At 40.5% G+C, this 20892-nt stretch overlaps 1 protein-coding gene across 1 annotated transcript in view; it reads right to left on the bottom strand.

Annotated features, from left to right (window-relative positions):
- Positions 1-9645, bottom strand: part of ALMS1 (ALMS1 centrosome and basal body associated protein) — a 149455-nt gene extending 139810 nt beyond the window's left edge. The window contains exon 1 of the mRNA XM_033124877.1: positions 9274-9645. Within this exon, the coding sequence (XP_032980768.1) occupies positions 9274-9612 (339 nt within the window). The 5' untranslated portion in view covers positions 9613-9645. The remainder of the gene's footprint in view (positions 1-9273) is intronic.
- Between the last annotated feature and the right edge of the window lie 11247 nt (positions 9646-20892).

A 20892-nucleotide genomic window follows, 5' to 3' on the forward strand; every position in this document is an offset into this window, starting at 1 on the left:
GCAGATTGCTCTGTGGCTCCTGCCACGTGGACCTGGGTGGGGCACGGGCTGCGGCTGAACCTGAACTGAAGCGGGTACCTCACAGGTGGCCCTGGGGCTGGCACGCCCAGTGGCCAGCTTCAAAACAAGCTGGATTATCACCCAAGAATGACACACCCAAGGGGCAGCCTGGGCAGGGACCAGAGCCCTGCTGAGGCAGACCTTGTTCTGTAGGGTCAGCCCCTGTACCACAACTCCTTCACTATAGTCACGGCCAGTCCTCACAACCAATGAGCCAAGTGTCAATCCCTCCCACTGTCATGCAAACAGTAACCAAGAGTCCACTACAAGAGGAAAGCACAGTCAACCCACACAAGGGACACACCTGGAGTCTGCGGCTCAGGTGACCATTGAGACTGTGCCACTGGGCCCCACAGCACATCTACAACATAAGGCCACTCTATTAAGACTGGGAGACATAGCAGCCCTACCTAATACATAGAAACAAACACAGGGAGGCAGCCAAAATGGGGCGACAAAGAAACATGTCATAATAAAAGAATTGAACAAAGCTCGAGAAAAAGAACTAAACAAAATGGAGACAGGCAATCTACTCAATACATGGTTCCAAATACTGGTTATAAGGATGCTCAGTGATCTCAGGGAGAACTTCAAAAAGGAGCTAGGAAACATAAAAATGGAGATAGAAAACAAAAAAAGAACCTGTCATAAATAAATAATACAATAACAGAAATGAAGTATACATTACAGGGAATCAACAGTAGATTCGATGAAGCAAAGGACTGAATCAGCAATTTAGAAGGTAAGTTAATAGAAAACTCCCAATCAGAACAGCAAAAAGAAAAAAGAATCCAAAAAAATGAGGAGAATTTAAGGAGCCTCTGGGACAACATCAATCTTACCAACATTTGCATTATAGGGGTACCAGAAGGAGAAGAGAGAGAGCAAGGAGTTGAAAAACTATTTGAAGAAATAATGATGGAAAACTTGCTTAACCTGATGAAGGAAGTAGATAGACAAGCCCAGGAAGCACAGAGAGTCCCAAACAAGATGAACTCAAAGAAGCCAACACCAAGACACATCATAATTAAATGTCAAAAGTTAAAGACAAAGAGAGAATCTTAAAAGCATTAAGAGAAAAGCAGTTACCTACAAGGGAGCTCCCATAAGACTGTCAGCTGATTTCTCAACAGAAACTTTGCAGGCCAGAAGGGAGTGGCAGGAAATATTCAAAGTGATGAAAAGCAAGGACCTAAAACCAATATTACTCTACCCAGGAAATCTATCATTTAGAATTAAAGGAAAGATTAAGAGCTTCCCAGACAAGAAAAAGGATCACCACCAAACCAGTATTACAAGGAATCTTAGACGGACTTCTCTAAGATGAAGAAAACAATCAAAACTATAAATAATAAAATGGCAATAACTACATATCTATTAACAATTACTTTCAATATAAATGGAGTAAATGGTTCAATCAAAAGATGGGGGGTTGAATTGATAAGAAAACAAGACCTTTATATATGTTGCCTTCAAGAGACTCACCTCAGCTCGAAAGACACACACAGACTGAAAGTAAAGGGATGGAAAAAGATATTTCATCCAAATGGAAACAAACAAACAAAAAGATGGGGTAGCAATACTTAAACCAGACAAAATAGACTTTAAAACAAGAGACAAAGGACCTAGTAATCCCACTTCTGGGTATTTATCCAAAGAAACCCAAAATGCTACTTCAAGGGAATGTGCTCATCCATATGTTCATTGCAGCATTATTTACAATAGTCAAGATATAAAGGCAACCTGGGTGTCCTTGAACGAATGAATGGATAAAAAGGTGGTACATATATACAATGGAATATTACTCAACCGTAAAAAAAAAAAGAACGAAATCTTGCCATCTGAGACAACATGGATGGAGCTAGAGAGTACTGTCCTTAATGTAGTAAGTCAGACAGCCAAAGTCAACTGTCATATGATTTATATTTATTATATATATTATATTATATATAATAATATATATATCTTAAATTATATTATATTATATAAGATATATATATTATATATATATAATTAAAATACTTCCCAAAAAGAAAAACCCAAATCCATATGGTGAAATCTATCAGTCAGTCAAAGAATTGTTAGTGCCAAGATCTTCCAAAAACAGAAGGAACACTTGCAACTCACTTTATGAGGCCAGTATTACCCTGATACTAAACCAGACAAAAACACACAAGAAACTACATACCAGTATCTTGGGAATATAGATGCAAAAATTATAAAAAAGAAAGGAAACTAGCAAATTGGTGTATTAATGTTCCAGCAACATATAAAATATTCATACACCATAATGAAGTAAATTATTCCCAGAATGCACATTGGCTTAACAATCCAATATCAATTAATGTAATACACCAATTAATAGAATAATTTGACAAAATGAATATCCCTTTCATGGTAAAACACTCAAGAAACCAGGATAGAAGAAAACTTCATCGATCCGACAAGGGCATCTACGAAAAACCCACAACTAACACCATACTTTTGGTGAAAGACTGGATGCTTTCTCCCTAAGATCAGGAATAAGACAAAGATATCCACTCTTAACACTTCTGTTCAACATTATACTGGAGGTACTATCCAGGAAAATTAGGGAAGAAAAAAATAAATAAAAGGCATCCAGATTGGAAAAGAAGAATAAAACTGTATGTACTTGCATGTGACATAGTCTTCTTTTTAAAAAAAATCCTAGCACATCCACTAAAAAATCTCTTAGAACTCATAACAAGTTTAGCGAAGTTGCAGAATACAAATATACAAAAAAATCACCTGTCTTTTTATACACTTGCAATGAATAATCCAAAAATGGGGGGGGGGGTTCCACTTACAATAACACCAAAAAGAATTTTAAAATATTTAGAATTTAAGAAAAGTTAAAACTTATACTCTGAAAACTACAAAACACAGTTGAACAGATTCACAGAAGATCTAAATAAATAGAAAGATACCCCATGATCATGGACCAGAAGACCTAACACTGTTAACAGGGCAGTACTTCCAAATTGATCTATAAATTCAATGTAATTCACACAAAAATACCAGCTGGCTTCTTTGTAGAAATTGAAAAGCTGATCCTAAAATTCATATAGAATTACAAGGAACCCAGAAGAGCTAAAAAATCTTGAAAAAAAAAGAATGAGGTTGGAGGACTCACACATCTTCATTTCAAAACTTACTACAAAGCAACGGTATTCAAAAAAGTGTGGCATAGCATAAAGTTGGACATATAAAATAATGGAATAGAATTAAGAATCCAGAAATAAACCCATACATCTATGATCAACTGATTTTCAACAAGGATGCTGAGACTTATCAATTAGGAAAGAACAGCCTCTTCAGCAAACGATGCTGAGACAACTAGACAGTCACATACAAAAGAATGAAGTTGAACCCTTTCCTCACACTACATACAAAAATTAACTCAAAATTGATCAAAAACCTCAATGCAATAACAAAAACTATAAAATTTTCAAGAAAAAAACACAGGGTAAACAACTTCACATTTGGCAATGGGTTCTAAGATATGGTACCAAAAGTATGAACAAAAGAAAAAGAAGATAAATAAGACTTCACATTCTTGAACATTTTCAAGGATGTGAAACAACAACCCACAGACTGGGAGAAAATATTGCAAATCATCCACCTCATAAGGGAATCTGAAGATTCACATTGTGGAAAATATGAGAAATATATAAGGAATTTGTACAACTCAATAGTAAATAGACAAATGACCCAATTAAAAATGGACAAAGGATCTGAATGGACATTTTGCCAAAGAAGATATACAAATAGCCAATATGTACATAAAGAAATACTCAATATCATGAGCCATCAGGGAAACGCAAATCAAAATCACGAGATACCACTTCACACCCACTAGGATGGCTATAATCAAAAAGTCAGATAATAAGTGCTGGAGAGGATGTGGAGAAACTAGAACTTTCATATACTGCTGGTGGGTTGTCAAATGGTGCAGCCACTTTGAAAATCAGTCTAGCAGTTCCTCAAAAGGTTAGAGTTACCGTGTATCCCAGAAATTCCACTCCTAAATATACACCCAAAAGAAATGAAAACATGTCCATACAAAAACATGTATACAAATGTTTACAGCAGCATTGTTCATAATACCCAAAAGGGAAAGAAAGAAAAAGTCCATCAACTGATGAATGGATAAACAAACTGTATCCATGCCATGGACTGTTATTCAGCCATAAAAAGGAATGATGTACCGATGCATGCTATACACATGGATGTTTCCCGAAAACATTATACAAAGTAAAAGAAGCCAGTCACAAAGGACTACATAATATATGACTCCATTTATATTAAGTGCCCAGAATAGGCAAGTCTACAAAGAAAGATTAATGATTACTTAGAGGAATGGAAGATAGGTGACTGATAGCTGAAGTGTACAGGGTTTCTTTTTGAGGTGATAAAAATATTCAAAATTGACTGTGATGATGGCTGCACATAGCTATGAATACACTGAAAACTAGTGAATTGCACACCTCTTTTTAAAATTTTTGTAAGTTTATTTGAGCCAAACTGATGACAATGGCCAGAAAGCAAAATCTCAAATGCTTTTGAACTGTGCACTTTAAAGTAAGGGTAAATTGTATGGTATATGAATAATGTCTCAATAAAGCTGTTAAAAATGTTTTAAATAAGCCAATTAAGAATTTAGTACATTAAATAAATCAAAATAAATCTAGGGAAATAGTAAAAGATGAAAACTGAATTAATGAATTGTTATAAAAAGAAATAGAACTAAACTTAAATCCAAGAGCTGTTGCCTTGAATGAAACAAGTAAAATAAATAAACCCCTCGCTAGTCAGATCAAGAGAAAAATAAAACACAATTACATAAAAATAGGAATGAGAAATGGAAATGACCACAGATGCAGTTGAAAAAATAAACAATACTATATAGCACTCTACTATAACTAACTAGAAAACCTTGCTGAAATGATTTTCTAGAAAAATCATAAATTACCAGAATTACTGAAGAAAAGTGAATCTATATAGACTATAACCCTGAAAGGAATACTGATTCAAAGTAGTTTCACTCATGATTATTTTTCAAACATGCAAGAAAAATTCATGTATTACTTAAACTGTTTTATTAGAAAAATAAAAATCCTCCCAATACTCATGAGGCAAAAAAGGGTTAATAAAAGTGAGCCCAAAGAGGGACTGCCCAGACCTGCAACCACTCCCCAGGAACTACCCAGGCTCATCCCTAGAGATCACTGGAGCTGTCCAAACATCCCTAAAATTAAGGGGAGATAAGACCCAGTTGGAATTAGCTGGTTTCTAACACATGTGCAAACTGCTGGAGCCTGGCTGCTATCTGAACTCTAGCCTCATTATAATACAATTAAAATGAAATAAACATTAAGGCCTGCCCCCCACCACCATGGGTTTTTCTGTATGCATTATGGGTAAGAGCAAGCACAGAAAGAAACTAGTTATATAACCTGCGCATGTCAATCAAATGATTCAGAGGGATGTCACATCTCCTGCTGTAAGAAAATTTACCTACCCATTTCTATATAAGAAAAAACTAGCCTAGAGTACAGGGCAGGAGTCTTCCTTAGACCCTGCCACTAGCTTCTTTCCTCCTGACTTTAATAAAACCTCTCCTTGTTTTCTCACTTTTCTAAGTCTGGTGAATTCTTTCACTCTGCGAATGACCAGGGGTATCAAAAGACAATACAAATACCTTGCATGAAAATGGCGTAATACTGATGTTAAATCTGACAAAAACAAGTCAAGGAAACAATTTATTTTAAAACTTAAAATGGGTATCACTTATAAAATGCCTGCAAATAAAATCCAGCAGTTCCTAAAGAGAACTACACACTACGACTAACAGTTTTTAGCCAAGGAGCAAAGAAAGGATTAATATTAAAAATAAAATACGTATTAAAAGGTGAAAAAAGATTAAGAATTGTGCAGTGTAGATAAATTTGGAGATGGGGAGCTGGAAATCGAAGGGATTCAGGCCTGTGTTCTCTCCTTCTACGAAATGATAACCTGCTGATGGGAGGATGTTGAACACTGGATGAGGGCTACAGGGCTAGCTAGCTAAGAGTGAAGAAGTAAAAAGAAGCGAGGAAATGTAAAAAGATTTCCAAGCACTGTTGATGACCCATCCAGTTAAAAGTTGAAGACCAAGAATTGCTAGAGATAGCAATACACGGAACTGAATTATTTTCCCTAGCACAGCTCAGAAATTTAGGTTTAGGAATTATAAGGAGAGATGTTTGAAATGATCCATGTTGAACGGTCTGTAGGACCAGCATAAGACCAACACAAGGGCTTCAAAGACGTGGTTGCAAGGCTGATCACATTTCACTCTGAATTTAAACAGTTCCATGCCTTAGCAGAAGTACAAACTTAATCACTACCTTATAAATCACCACTACATCTTTATATGTAGTAAGGGATGCATGAGAGAGCGAATCAAATATTACAATTTTGTCATTTAACTTGAGACTAAACAAATAAATTAATGTTTCCTATTATTTGGTCTCATCCTTTTAAAAGGCGAAAGATTTATGCGATCTGAAGAGAAACCAGAGTATTGGTCTCATCCTTTTAACACACTGCATTAAATACTATACAACAAACTCATCTTCAAAAAATTATAGTTCATAAATTTCTAGCAAGAAACATTAGTTTCTCCTTTAAACATTTTCCAACTTAATGCCAGTAAGTTTTAATATGTCAACAAACTAAAAGAAAAATTATCTTAATACTCTTCATATTATCTTAAAACTACCTTTAATACATCTATAACTTCATATACTCTCTAAGGTAAGTAAGAGAATATCTTTGATTTCTCTTAAAACACACACACACATTCTGGGCTCTAAGAAGCAAGATTTTCTATTACACATAGATAAAGCACTGTTAAACAGGATAATAATTTTTCCACGTTGGCTGTAATAAGAGTTCAAGTGGTTTAATTAAAACATTCCTCCTTAGGCTTGAAGATATAAATTTAAGTATTAACAGTTATTCAAACAAGAAGTCATAAAACAAAATAAAAGGAGACCTTGTCCACAAGTGTGGCTTTAATTATAGTCTAGATGTAGGTAACTTACAACTTTAAATCTCCAGCCTAGACCTGTCCTCTAATCTCCAAAACCAAAATCATAACCTTAACAACCATGCCAACCAATCCTATCATCTAACCCCATGACCACCTCCCACACCACAAGCCTAGCCAAATCTTCATATTCAGCACAACCGTTCATCTAATAACCTAACAACCGGATCCCTTCTTGCCCTCATGTTCCACATCTAATCCATTATTACTGTAATAATAAAGTCAAATTAGTGTATAAGTGTGATGATTTTGCCTCTTAAATCTCTCTGAATCAGTCTACTTTGTTCTCTATCCACCAACACTTCCCGCTTCCCAAATACCTGGCAATACTGCCATGGCCTCCTAATTAGCATCCCTGAGCTTATTGTTACTCCCCACTCCACCTTGCTGTCAAAGCTGTTTTCCACTCTGCTACAAAGTGATCTTTCAAAAATACAAATTTATCATATACCACCCTCTGTTGAAACCATTTTCAATGACTTCCCAAACCCTCCAAATCCTTGGCATTGCACACAAAGCCTTGAAGTCTCTGTTCAACCCACACTGGCCTCTCATTCCTTGATAAAGCCATGCTCTCTCTAACCAACAGTACCTTTCCATGTGCTTTCTCTCAACTAAGAAGGCTCTTTCCCTTCCCTTTGCCCAGTTAACCTTAATCTGTCTTCAGATCTCAGCTCTATTATAACTTCCTAGGGAAGCTTTCTCCAGCTTCAACTGACAAAGTCAGATTTCTTACTGTATGTTTTCAAAGCGTGTTAACACGTATCAGTTTTACTTTTATTTATGGCACCATCTACATGTTGTCTGCCTGCCTCTCTAGATTGTGAACACTAGAAAGGCAGAGATAAAAAAACGTGTGAGTTCACCAAGGTTCCTTAGCATCCAGCACAATGCATGGGCCACGGTGAATGCTCAATAATATATGCTCAATGAATTAAGGGATATTTACCAGGCAAAACAACTATTGTTCTTTAATGATCAACAGTCCATAGCATCACTGACCAAGAGAACTTTCTGTGATGATGGAACTCTTTTATATCTGCATTGTCCAATAGGGTGGCCACTGGTCAAGTGTGGCTACTGAGCACTTGAAAAGTGGTTAGTACAACACAGGCACTGAATTTTTATTTTTACTTATTTTTAACTAATTAATATGTAAAGAGTCATATGTGGCTAGTGACTATTGTATCGAACAGCATAGGTCTATACAGTCTTTTTTCTGTCTTTTCAATTGTACTTTTGTTGCTTCACTCTGCAGTTTACATCTTGTCTAAGGGGCAGTCCTAGACAACAAACCCTACGCTTCTTTTTGTCCCCACAATGTAGAATAGAAACTGAATAACTGTCTGAGGACTTGATATCCGAATTGTATGGCAAATCTATTTTTCCTCCCTTAAAAGCAATCGGTTAAATGCAATTATTTTCAAACTCATCTTTAAGAGCCAATCATTAAAAAGGCTTTTTCTCCACTGCGTATTACCTTGTACTTTCTAGTTTTCCAGGCTGTTTGGAGCTACGGCATAAGTCTCTCCTGCATTTCTAAGCCCCTCCTACCGGCTGGGGACCCCTTTATTGCTACAAATGAGGGTCCTGAGAAGAAGAGTCTTCGAGGAGCGTTTTGAGACTAACTACTCATGCAGTATACTTAACCCACACAACTCCCTGCGGGGAACCCTGCACTCAGGCATCAAACTAATCTCCTAATTGTCTTCCCAACAAGATAGTCCCTGGGTAACCACTCTCTCCATCTCTCCATGCGGACCCCGCCTTTTCCCCCTCCTTCGCGACACGCTAGACCCCACCTCCTCCCAAAAGCGGTTTTTAACTACACAAGCAGGGAATACTGGCTTGTCTGAACATCTGGTGTAATTCTAAAGGCCCAGGACCCAGCGAGGGGGAGAAACAAGAGGTCTTTGCCAGGAAGAACTGGGAGATTGGAGTAATCAGCCAGAACCTGGATAAGAGTAGAGATGGTCCTTACAAGCCTTTAAGCGCATTTATAGTATCGGTCAGGCATCGTGACAGGCGGAGAGCAGGAGGCAGCCCCGGCAGTCACCCTGCCCCGACGGCGTGCCACACCGCTCCCCGGCCAGGCTCACCTTCTCCGGGCCGGTGCGCTCGCCCTCGGAGTAGCGGTACTGCGGGAACGAGGGCAGAAGCAAAGGCCTGCCGGGGTGTGCCTGCAGCCAGGCCTCGGCCTCCTCGTCCTCCTCGTCGTCTGTACTCTCCCGAGGCTGGCTCTCGTAGTTTAAGTCCGCGTCCAGGTCCCGACCCTCGTCGTCCTCCACCTCCTCCACCATCACCACCTCATCCTCGTCCAAGCTCTCCGCCTGCTTGGCCACCTCGGCCTCCTCCGTCTCCTCCGCCACCTCCGCCACCTCCGCCTCCTCCGCCTCCTCCTCGAGCTCGCTGGGCCACGGCAGGTCCTCAGGCTCCATATTGATGTCTCGCTCTCGGAGGCTGAGGAGGAGGAGGGGGGAGGAGGAGGGGAGGGAGGGACTGGGAAGAAAGCTGACTGGCGGTTGAGGCCAAGCGCAGGCGCAAAGACGGCCCGCCTCGCGCCGCGCGGACGGGGCGGGGCAGGGAGGGAGCGCGCGTGTTGCTAAGGACGCTCGCGGGGGCCGACGGGAAGGCCTGAAGTAGGGGAGTGGCAACAGGCGACGCTGCTTCCTTGTCACCGTCACTGGCTAGAAGCTTGATCACGCTGTAAGCTCACAATACACCCGGACTGGCTCCTCCCGCGGGAGCGAAGAATTTAGTCCTCCGCTGGGCGGGGCCGCTGGCCCTGCACCGAGGGAACATCAGCCCCTAGGACAAACCCTGATAATCAAACTTGCACATTATGAATTTTTAAAGGTTAAGGGTCTACGGTGTGACAAGCTGTATGGTGGGCACTTGAACCTAACAATGGAAAAGTGTCAAGGGCGATCGAGGGGTTAATTAAGAAATGGGCGCTGGTATAAGATGGGCGTTTGAAACCTGGCATTGCCACTTACAGTGGTGTGACTGAGCCTCTATAAAATGATAATAGGCCATTGAATAGGATGGTTGTGATAATTAAAGGAGATAACCAATGTGAAGGACTTACTGGTAGGTATTATTCGTTGACTATTGTACAGTAACTCATTAAATGCTTACAGTTCTGTAAGACATTTCATATTTGAGGAATCTGAGGCTCAGAAAAATAACGCCCAAAGTCTCTAGTAAGTGGCTGGCTGAGTCAATGCCATCTTTTTTACTGGTCTTTTGTAAGTCCAGTAATTGCCCTGGCCCAGACCTATCAACTAATTAAGGATAAAAGAGCAAATACTTATTCAGATAGTACATATGTTTTTGAGTTAGTCAATGACTTTGAAAGACTTTAGAAATAAAGATTTTCTGACCACTTCAGGAACCCCTATAAAATGAATGGCAAATTAAAGAATCATGAGGTGCTTTGCTATTACCTAAGGAGATAGCCATAACTAAAGTGGAGGCCAGCAAATATTCTTCATGGTATTGCCCACAATGGCAGAGATAAACTGGCAATGATATTGAAACAACACTGGTGGGGTAATTTTAGGGGTATTGCCAATGATGTATGTTCCATCTGCCAATGATTCTATCCTGGCAAGACTATAAAGGCACAATGTGGACCAGAGCCCAAAGCTGCAGGGCTCCTTTGAACACCTCTCAATGGACTATGAATACAGTCGAACCTTGAACAACATGGATTTGAACTGTGCTGGTCCACTTTATGCATAGATTTTTTTTCAGTAAATATTATTGTGGGGACAGAGCCGCAGAAAGCAGTTTCCAGGCTCTCGGCCTCATGTGGAAAGGTGCTGGCTCAGGTAGTAAATGGCCATCAGCTGTGGCTGGTTGGCCGTCAGCTGTAGCCATTGAGCCATTGGCCACTAATATAACTGCTGCGGCTATGGAGGGAAGTTGAGGAGAGAGGAGGAGAGAGGAGGAGGGAGGAGGAGAGAGGAGGAGACTGAAGGAGAGTGGAGGAGAGTGGAGGAGAGTCGGTCGGTTGGCAGCAAAGTGGACAGCAGGTCGCACGTCGTGTAAACCCAGTGAGACCATAGTGGTATGACTTCCCTACCTATGGCTCCGTGGGTGTTCCTTTTTGGCCTAGCCATATCCTGCGTTCTTGTGTGGGGAGCGGGACCAGAGACCCCGCCGGACACCCCGCGTGACACTTGGCGTAGTCAGCAGGATACCCCGCCTGACACCCCGCAGGCCGCCCCGCACGACACCCCGCATGACACCCCGCATGACAATTATAAATGTATTTTCTCTTCCTATGATTTTCTTAATAACATTTTCTTTTCTCTAGCTTACTTTATTGTAAGAATACAATATATAATACATATAACACAAAAAATATGTGTTAATCCTCTGTTTATGTTGTTGATAAGGCTTTTGGTCAACAGTAGACCTGCCCACTCATGGGGCAAAGATTGACCCAAAGGAAGGAAAGACATTGAAGCTAGAAAACAGAACAAAAAGAGAATTGATGAAAGCAGAGAAGATGCTGAATGATTCAGGTGAAGGGATTACCCTCAGACAGGAGAAGTATATGGCTTTCTCATAGAGCAGAGAAAAGACAGCTGTCAATAAAGATCCTTTACTCAGGTTAGTGGGGCAACAATTGATTGAATTCATGTTTACTGGCTTTTATTCATGTTAATCAAAGTGTGGTCCACAGACCACCTTCATCAGAATTACCTGAGGTATATTTTTTGAAGAATCCCAGCTCCTATCACCCAGAGAATAAGATTCAGGAAGTCCAGGTTGGCATCCAGGATCTGATCTCTAATACCATACCACCCCCAAACAATGCTGGTACACAGTAATAGTTGAGAACCACTCCTTTTCTCTGTGAAATATAAAGGATATTACAGTTCTTCCCCACCTACAACAGAAAGTCATCCCTTTCCCTGCCACCTAGCAGCCAGGGCACGGACGTGTAACCTACAGTCACACATTTGGATGTTCCTCTCTGTGACTTTGACTCTTAAGGGAAAAACAGGAACAGTTCAGAATTTTACTACTCATAGCATAATCTGGGAACCAGTAGCATCACCCCCGAGTTTGTTAGGAATTCAGAATCTTAGGCCCTACCCAGACGTACTGAATCTGCATGTTTTAACAAGATCTTCAAGTGATTCATTAAAGTTTGAAAAGCACTGGCTTAGAACATAGTCATAGTGATGGAGTTCAGAATTGAACAGTAGCAATAGCCAATGGCACAAGCAGGAGATATCCTCACCAGCTGGTTCTTGTGGCATGACCTTAGTCATGGGTCCTGCTCCCCTTGGTTCTTGCCTTTCTTGGTCAGCTATTCACATTTAATACTACTAGGTAACAAGCAATCTCAAAATCTCAGTGACCAATAATAAAAAGCACTGTGTCTTGCTTATGCACCACCTGGAGATATTTGTTTCAGGCTGCAGTGTATGAGTTGGCTGGGGTGATTTTACTCTATCCTGTCTTTCATTATTCTGGGACCAGCAAGTTACCTACCCAAAGAATGCTCTTTCCATGACAAAGGTAGGAAGCTCCAGAGGTGAGTAGATGTCTCTTAAGGTCACAGGCACACTATCACTTCCTCCCACACTTCATTGGTCAGAACAAATCACATGGCCCAATCCAACATCAGGTTTCTCCCATGCAGGTTGATAGAGGAAAGGGAATAAATATTTACTGAATGACAAGCCTAACATATGATTCCACCCTTTTTTCATGCTTGGTTTCCAGCTTTTCCCCTGGTTCTGGGAGCCCTACAATATCTGTCAAGTAGGTTCCTTTTCTGCTGAAGGTAGCCCGAGTCAGCTTCTGTTGCCTGAAGCCAAAAACCCTCACTGATCCACAGGAGGAAGTATAAGCTAATTGGGGGAGAAGGTGGAGCCCTGGAATGCAGCTGTAAGACTTGGAGAAGAAGCACTCAGATACTAAGTGCATGAGATGGTGAAATGGCATAAAGGAATGAATGGAGAAACAAGAGGTTTTATTTGACTGGAGTCCAAAATATTGGAGTTTAAAAGACTTGAGGTGCAGCTACAGAAATGAGTTCCTGAAACAGGTTTCCCAGTGTCGTTATTAAAAACCCCGAGGATAGAGACAGAAGCTGAATTAGAAGGTGGGTCAGATGACACATTCTCCCTGCACACTATCCAGATAAGTGACAAGGAGGACCATATGGACACCAAAGGGACAGGAGGGAAGGGAAGACAGATTTTTTTGAGTGCCAGGCACTATGATGGGTATTTTACAGTCATTGCCTCTAATTTTCACAACAATTTGGTAAAGCATTTTACAGATGAGGAAACCAAGGCTCAGATAAGTAATTTGCCCAATATAACCCAGCCAGCAAGAGGGGATACAATATGGCTTCAAGCCCAGTCTGTCTGAGTATACAGTCTATGCTTCTTTCCGTTGAACCATAATGTGTACAATTGGAGGACAGGATTGGAGGAAGGAGGTCAGCAGTAGAGGATAAACCAAAGATGACTTGTAAAAATATGCAAATGAAAGCCCTGCCGGGACAAGAAATGGGAGGAGCTTGCATTTTTGGACATGGCTGAAAATGAAGAAACTTAGAGGTACTGAACTAGTTTCCATCATAAACTAGTCTCTACAGGGGAACAAGAATGATCCAGTTAAATAATTAATCTGAGCATTTCACGTCTCTACTCAAAACCCTTCAAGGGCTTTCACAGAATGAAATCCAAAGTCCTAACCAAGGCCTATAAGAACCTACATAATCTGGTTTCTACCTGATACCTCCAGATCAAAAATCCTGCCCATCCTTCTTGCTTACTCCACTCCAGTTACTCTGGCCTCCTCACAGTTCCACAATATGCAAAGCCCAATCCCACCTAGGGCCCTGGCACCTGCTGTTCCCACTTCCTGGAACATACTTTCAGAGTCTGCTCATTTTATCAGAGTGGCCTTCTCTGATAACCCAATACACCCACACCCTTACCATGCTTTATTTTTCTTCTTAGCACTTAGCACACAATATTTATCTGTTTATTGTCTGTCTCCCCCCAACTAGGATACAAGCTCCATGAGAGAAGGGATTTTGTCTCTTTTGCATACGACTACATGCCCAGCGCCTGAAACAGTATCAGGCATTTAAGGAGGTGCTTGGTAAACGTTGAATGAAATAAATGGAGATTAAATTGAATTGGCTGGGCAAAACATTCTGAATAGAACTTGAAAATTAATTTGGTTTATTTTGGGGATGATAAGGTTGTCTGCCTACTGGGGAACCTTTAATTTCTTTTTCCAGCTGGCTCCTGGGGGCATTAGGTGGGCAGAAAGTGAAGTGCACTCCAGGTGCTTGAGTGGGTAGAGGGGAAGCTGATTGCAGCCTGCAGTTCAATCCTGGTGGCAAACTCTCCCTTAGGATGAGTCATTTCCACTGATGGTGAGGTAATCCATTAGTAGCTTCATTTTTATAATGCTTTTATAATCAGAAAAAGAAATTATAAAAGTTAACATGTGGCATATGTAGAAAGAAATTTTGTTTTATATATGTATCTGTATGTGTATAATAAATGTAGTACATGATAAACCAGTGAGGACAACATGAAATATGCAATAAGTTTCTATTCCTGTGAGTACAAAATTAGTGTCTCAACTCACTGATCCGCGTAAGGGTTGCTGCCACATTACTGGTGCACAGCTGTACGCTATTGTCAGCACTCGGGTACTTAAAAGTGTTGGTAGCCCGGTCAAATTTAGTGAAGGGAAATCCATATTGTTGAGTTCATGCATAGTCCCCATCCCTGCCACTAGGACCACTTTGTTCAGCTACCCAGCATGCTCTGGTGTGTATTCTAGGCACTACTACCCAATTCCATAGAACTTAGCTGTTTCTCCACTGAGTTCCATGAGCTATTAGTTTCCTCTCCCAAAATATTAATTGGAGTCTCCTGCCTTTTGCTTTATCTTGGCCTGATGATCAATTCCAAATACTCCGTATTTCTTCAAGGGCCTTGACTTGGGATACATTCTCAGGTACCAATTTCTGTTCCAATTGGTATTCTTTGGTTATAAGCAATAGAAATGACTCTGGTCAACTTATTTTAAAAAGAAATTTACTGAAAAAAATATAGTCTATCTCCAGACTATGTGAATCAGTCAACTCACAGAATTGTGAAAGGTCATGAATTGTGGTTGTTTTAAGCCATTAAATTTTGAGGTGATTTATTATACAGCTTCAGATAACTAAAACATCCACCTTAAATAGAATAATAGAAGAAAGATACAAGGAAAATTAAAATGTATAGCTCCAAATAAATATTTAATTCTATACACATATGCATAATGTGAGGAACAATAAGGTGGCTCCTGGAGTTCTCATTTCTGCAACTGCGCACAAGTACACAACACTACTGGAAACACTACTGTTCCTTTCCAGCCTGCATCTCAGCCAGCATCTCAGCATCTCTTCTATTAACTTTTATTACCAGGTATGTCATTCTTAAGAAGTATTCCAGAGATCACTTGTGTTCCAGACATATTCTTCTCACTGAGTTTTGTACAAGTGTTTCTATTTCCCTTTGATGATAATATTTCCCTTGGATAATCCCCAGCCAAACAGTAACCACCTTTTTGTCTTATTAACCCAGGTGCATAAGGAGCACAAAATGGCCAGGTGACAGTTTCAACTTTCACTTCAGTGGAACCCTTGTTTTGTCCAATGGTGGAAACATGAATTCCTTGGGTACTAATATTTCTAAAACAATAGAACCAAAAATTGAAAGAACAAGGAGCAAACATTTTGCAAGTGAATCATTAGATGTAATATTGAAAAGTAATAGTACCACTGACACCCCTTTGGTTCTCAGATCCATGTATTCTGACTATAGGAGAAAGAGCACTGTTTATTGATTACTAGTTCACAGCATGTATAGCACCCACATCCCTCCCCTGACTTCCCCAGTTGTCTCCCAACCTGTTCAATAACTGAGTCTTAATTGGCCACTTAACCATTCTATAAGCTCAGCTGTTGCTGGGTGATGAGGTATATGGTAAGACCGCTAATTTCTGTATGTACTAGCCAATTACCTTCTTTCTTAGCCAGAAACAATGTTGTGCAGAATACCATGACCAGGAGGAACGTATCCAGTAATTTCAAGGATGGTGTTTGTAGCAGAAATATGATGAGTAAGAAAGACTGTCATGCATGGTGTCATGCGGGGTCTCTGGTCCTGCTCCCCACATAAGAACACAGGACACGGTGAGGCCAAAAAGGAACACCCACGGAGCCATAGGTAGGGGAGTCATACCACTATAGTCTCACTGGAGGCTGGATTCACACGACGCGCAACTTGCTGTCCGCTTTTCTGCCTACCGACCGACTCTCCATTTGCTAGCTGCAATCAGCTTCTCTGCGATCCGCAATCCACACTCCGCCACTTGCTAGTTCAGCCACCATCTTCTGGCTAGCCCCCATTTTTCTGCTAGTGTAGCCACAGCAGTTATATTAGTGGCCAATGGGTCACTGGTTACAGCTGACGGCCAACTAGCCACAGCTGATGGCCATCCAATCACAATTGATGGCCATTTACTACCTAAGCCAGCACCTTTCCACGTGAGGGCGAGAGCCTGGAACCTGCACTCCAGGTTCTGTCCCCACAAAGACAAATCCATTATTTAGAATAAATGTGTATTCTACTGTGTCTCTTCTATTCTGGCAGGGATCCAATAAAAACAATCTGCCACCAGGTGGCTGGCTGGTCTTCTCAGGTTATGTTACCATATTTGCTGCTCACCATTGTTTGTTGATTTGTTTTTCCCCAGCTTTACTGGGATATAATTGACATATAACATGATGATTTGATGCACATATATATTATAAAATGATTATCACAATAAGATTATTTATCACCTCAATTACGTGTGTGTGTGTGTGTGTGTGTGTGTGTGTATAACATTTTCTTTATTCACTGATCCATTAGTGATCACTTAGGTTATTTCCATGTCTTGGCTATTGTGAATAATGCTGCAATGAACATGGTGGTACTGCTATCTCTTCAAGATGATTGCATCTCTCTCAGATATATACATCCAGAAGTGGAATTATTGGATCATATGGCGGTTCTATCTTTAATTTTTCCATAGTGACTGTAGCTACATTCCCACCAATAGTGCCCAGGGTTTCTCTTTTCTCCTCACCAGAACTTGCTATCTGACCATTGGTTATTGCTCCTGAAAGACTAGGCACTCAGCACTGGTGAAAGCTAGGTTGGCCTTGATGGTGACAGCCCATACCATTGAGCCCATACATAGCCTCCATCCCTGCTGCCACGGCCACATAGTTTCAAGCTGGGTACTGAGGCTGATTGAAATCCAGAGGAGATTAGCTTATCATCCTGGTTATTTAGGAGCCTCGTCCATTGTGGAGATCTTCTGGTGAGCATTATATGGCACACAAATATCCTCACGTTCTGAGTCCAGACCTCCTTGTCCCCCATCTTCCTGTCCTGATTCTCTCAAGTCTATCATTTGCCTGCCAGGCAATTAATCCCTGCTTATTAAGTGATGTACATTCATACTTCTCCCATGCAAAGAGGAACCAGAATGTACCAATATAAGTTCTGTCCACTGGGCAGATTTCTCTTCACCACTGGTCCTGAGGGGCCACCCTGAGTGGGGCTATAATGCTGCTGTGTTCATGTCTAGTTACTGAAAGTATATTGTCTGGTACCAGCTATAAACTAGGCTCAGGATTTTCCTCTTCAGTCAACTTGTCACAAGCTACTGCCTAAGAGGCTGATGGTGTGGGTTGTGGGATAGTTGGATGTGCAATGCAAGTAGAGAGCTAGGTGAACTACTTTGAAACACATTTTTTAAAAAAAGATGAATTGGTGTATACATAGAGAAATAGATAAATAACGTGCAATGTTAATCGTAGAATCTATGTGGTAGGTATATAGATGCTCACTGTACAAGTATTTCAATTTTTCTGTATGTTTGAACATTTTTATAAATGTGGAAAACAGATAGGTTCACTGAGACTATTGACCCCTGTTCGTCCAACTAAATTGTGCTTCCCAGAGCTGTTGGAGCCCAATTTTGTACACATTATTCCTGCTGGATGATGAAGTGTTGCTAGGCACACCCTACGTCAGCGCATGGAGGATCGGATAACACCCCGTTCACGATGATAATTCAGCTCTCATGGTCATTTGTTTTGTACAGTCAGGTATTTCATTTCTATCAGCCTCAAGCAAGCTACAGTCTCAAGAGGAAAATACTAGTAATTTTCCCAGCAGGATTTTGTTTTGTTCCAAAATCCCAAAGGGCTACACTGTGACTCTTCTATCTAGACTTCACAGAAGTTTATACAGCATCTCAGTCTGCCACAAATATCTCAAGCACCATATGGACTACATGCCAGAGCAGCTTAGACAAACTGAAGTTTTCTTACTCTGGACTTGACTCAAATCAAGGGATGAGTGAGTGATAAATCCACTCCAAAATTCCAAAATACCAAAGTCTTAGTCATTGGGTTACTTAGTCATTGAGTTGAAGTACAGGTTACTCATTAAATGTGGTGTATGTTGCCTCAAAAATCCAGAATGATCTGCTATATATTTTACCTTTTGCTTAAAAATAGGAATGCAACGTGCTTTTTATTTTGCAACTTATTTTTCATTTTGAAGGTGACATCGCAACATTTCTCAGGCCTCTGGATTCCCAGATACTTCCTTGAGGTGACACCTTGGAATTTAGAGGGATTTCCAACATGTAATATCTTATCAGAGAATTGGAGGTACCTGCTACTTCCTGCTTTCTTGTCCTATCGGAATGAATGTTATCAATGTATTGCACTGAAGCAATAGTCAGTAGGATGGTGAGAAGGTCATGACCACAATGACCAAATTATGATCCAACGCCGAACTGAAGTAGCACTGATTCGAGAAAATAAAGTTATACAACTGACCTCTCAGGTGAAAGCAGTTGCCTCTCTTGCTCCGTTTATTGGGAGATAAAAAAAAAAAAAAAAGGCAATTTCAAGATCAACAGCAGATTACCAGGTCCCAAGGGTTTTGATTTTTTTTCTAATAAAGAGATCATATTCAAATCAGGAGCTATAAATGAAGTTACCATCTAACTAAGCTTATGGTAATCTAATAAAATTCTCCAAGACACACATCAAACAGATGAGTGAAATGGAGATTTGATAATCACCACTTATAAATATTTCAAGTTTTTGATGGTGCCTAGCCATCGAAATTTCCCCAAGGGACATGATATTGTCTTTAGTTCATAGTTTTGGTAAGGAGGGAAACCTCCAAGAACTTCCATTTGGTCCTTTCTACCATAATAGACATAAGCTCATGGGTCAGAGAGCAGTGCATATTTTTTCTATCAGTAGCTAAATATCTCTACTCCAACTATCAACTCAAGAGCTAGGAAAATAAACACAGGATGGATTTGATGACCCATTGGGCCACCATGAAAAGAAGAGTAACCAAAACTTCATCACGTAGCTCTCATAAGCCCCACCCTGACTGGTGGACCACAGTGGAATTCAGGTTCCTTAGGAATTAACTTTGGCTCAGAGCCAATAACTAATAATTCTTCTGAGGTCTGGGTATTTCTCCTTCCCCAGAGTCAGTTACCATGGTAAATAGGCATAAGTCCCTTCGGGGAAGACTAGGAAGAAGAGTGACTATATGTATCTAAGTTATCACAGGGTCCTTTCTCAAGGATTCCTAATTTCTCCTTTATTCAAGGGGTCCTGGGATATCGAACTGACTCAGAAATGGAAAAAGGGGTACAAGGCGATGACTCTTCATTGTGATGGCTTATGTCAGGACTCTTTGTACACCTAAAGGTGTTTTTTCCCCGAGTTATACAGTTTAAGTAGAACCTTAGTGGGCTGTTCTGGCCCTGAGTAACCCATGTTAGGCACTATCAAAGTTTCCTATGGGTCAAAGTATTCTGATAACCACTCTAGTCCTGCTGCCTATTATGGTAGCGATGCTCATCGTTCTCCGTTGGTTAAGTGACGCTCTATGGCCTCTGCCACTCTGGGATATGATTATCTCCATTGAAATCAAGGAATGCACTGCAGCAACAGAATATCTCACCTCTTCCCCAACCTTCAGAGGACAGTTACTATGGTTCCTTTTAAAGATATAAGGATCTCCTCATCAGTGCATTTTTCTATGCCATAATGAAGGGAATGCCCTCTGGTCTTTCCTGAGTGACTTCATTAGGAAAGGATGAGTAAGTGATAAATCCACTCCAAAATTCCAAAATACCAAAGTCTCTGGATTTCTCTATGTCATACCAAAGAGTTTCTGGTATCTCAGCTTCTTATAGCATAAGCCACACCAGTTTTTAATCAACCAACCAAGCAGTTAGATCCTCTAAAATTAAATTAATTTAGGCCAATGTAAAATTGCATCCCTAATCTCTTGAACTCCATGTTCATATTATCCATGCCTTGAAATAAATTAGCAAAATCTTGCAATTCTTTTGCTTTGTAGTTGGTCCCCTGGGACATGGGACTATGACTCTACTTATATGCCTGGATGTAATAAGAGGAGCTAGAAGGGGTATGAATAGAATTGGCATTCACTTGTAAGGAAACTATCTCAGCTGGTGAGGTCATGAGAAAGGCTTCACCCAGGGCAGTAACAGGCATATCAGACAGAGGAAGGGAGGAGGATTTCTTCTCCTATCAGAAGAGGCTCAGTGGGATT

This window comes from Rhinolophus ferrumequinum, chromosome 13 (genome assembly GCF_004115265.2).
Source record: "Rhinolophus ferrumequinum isolate MPI-CBG mRhiFer1 chromosome 13, mRhiFer1_v1.p, whole genome shotgun sequence".
Taxonomy (NCBI): domain Eukaryota; kingdom Metazoa; phylum Chordata; class Mammalia; order Chiroptera; family Rhinolophidae; genus Rhinolophus; species Rhinolophus ferrumequinum.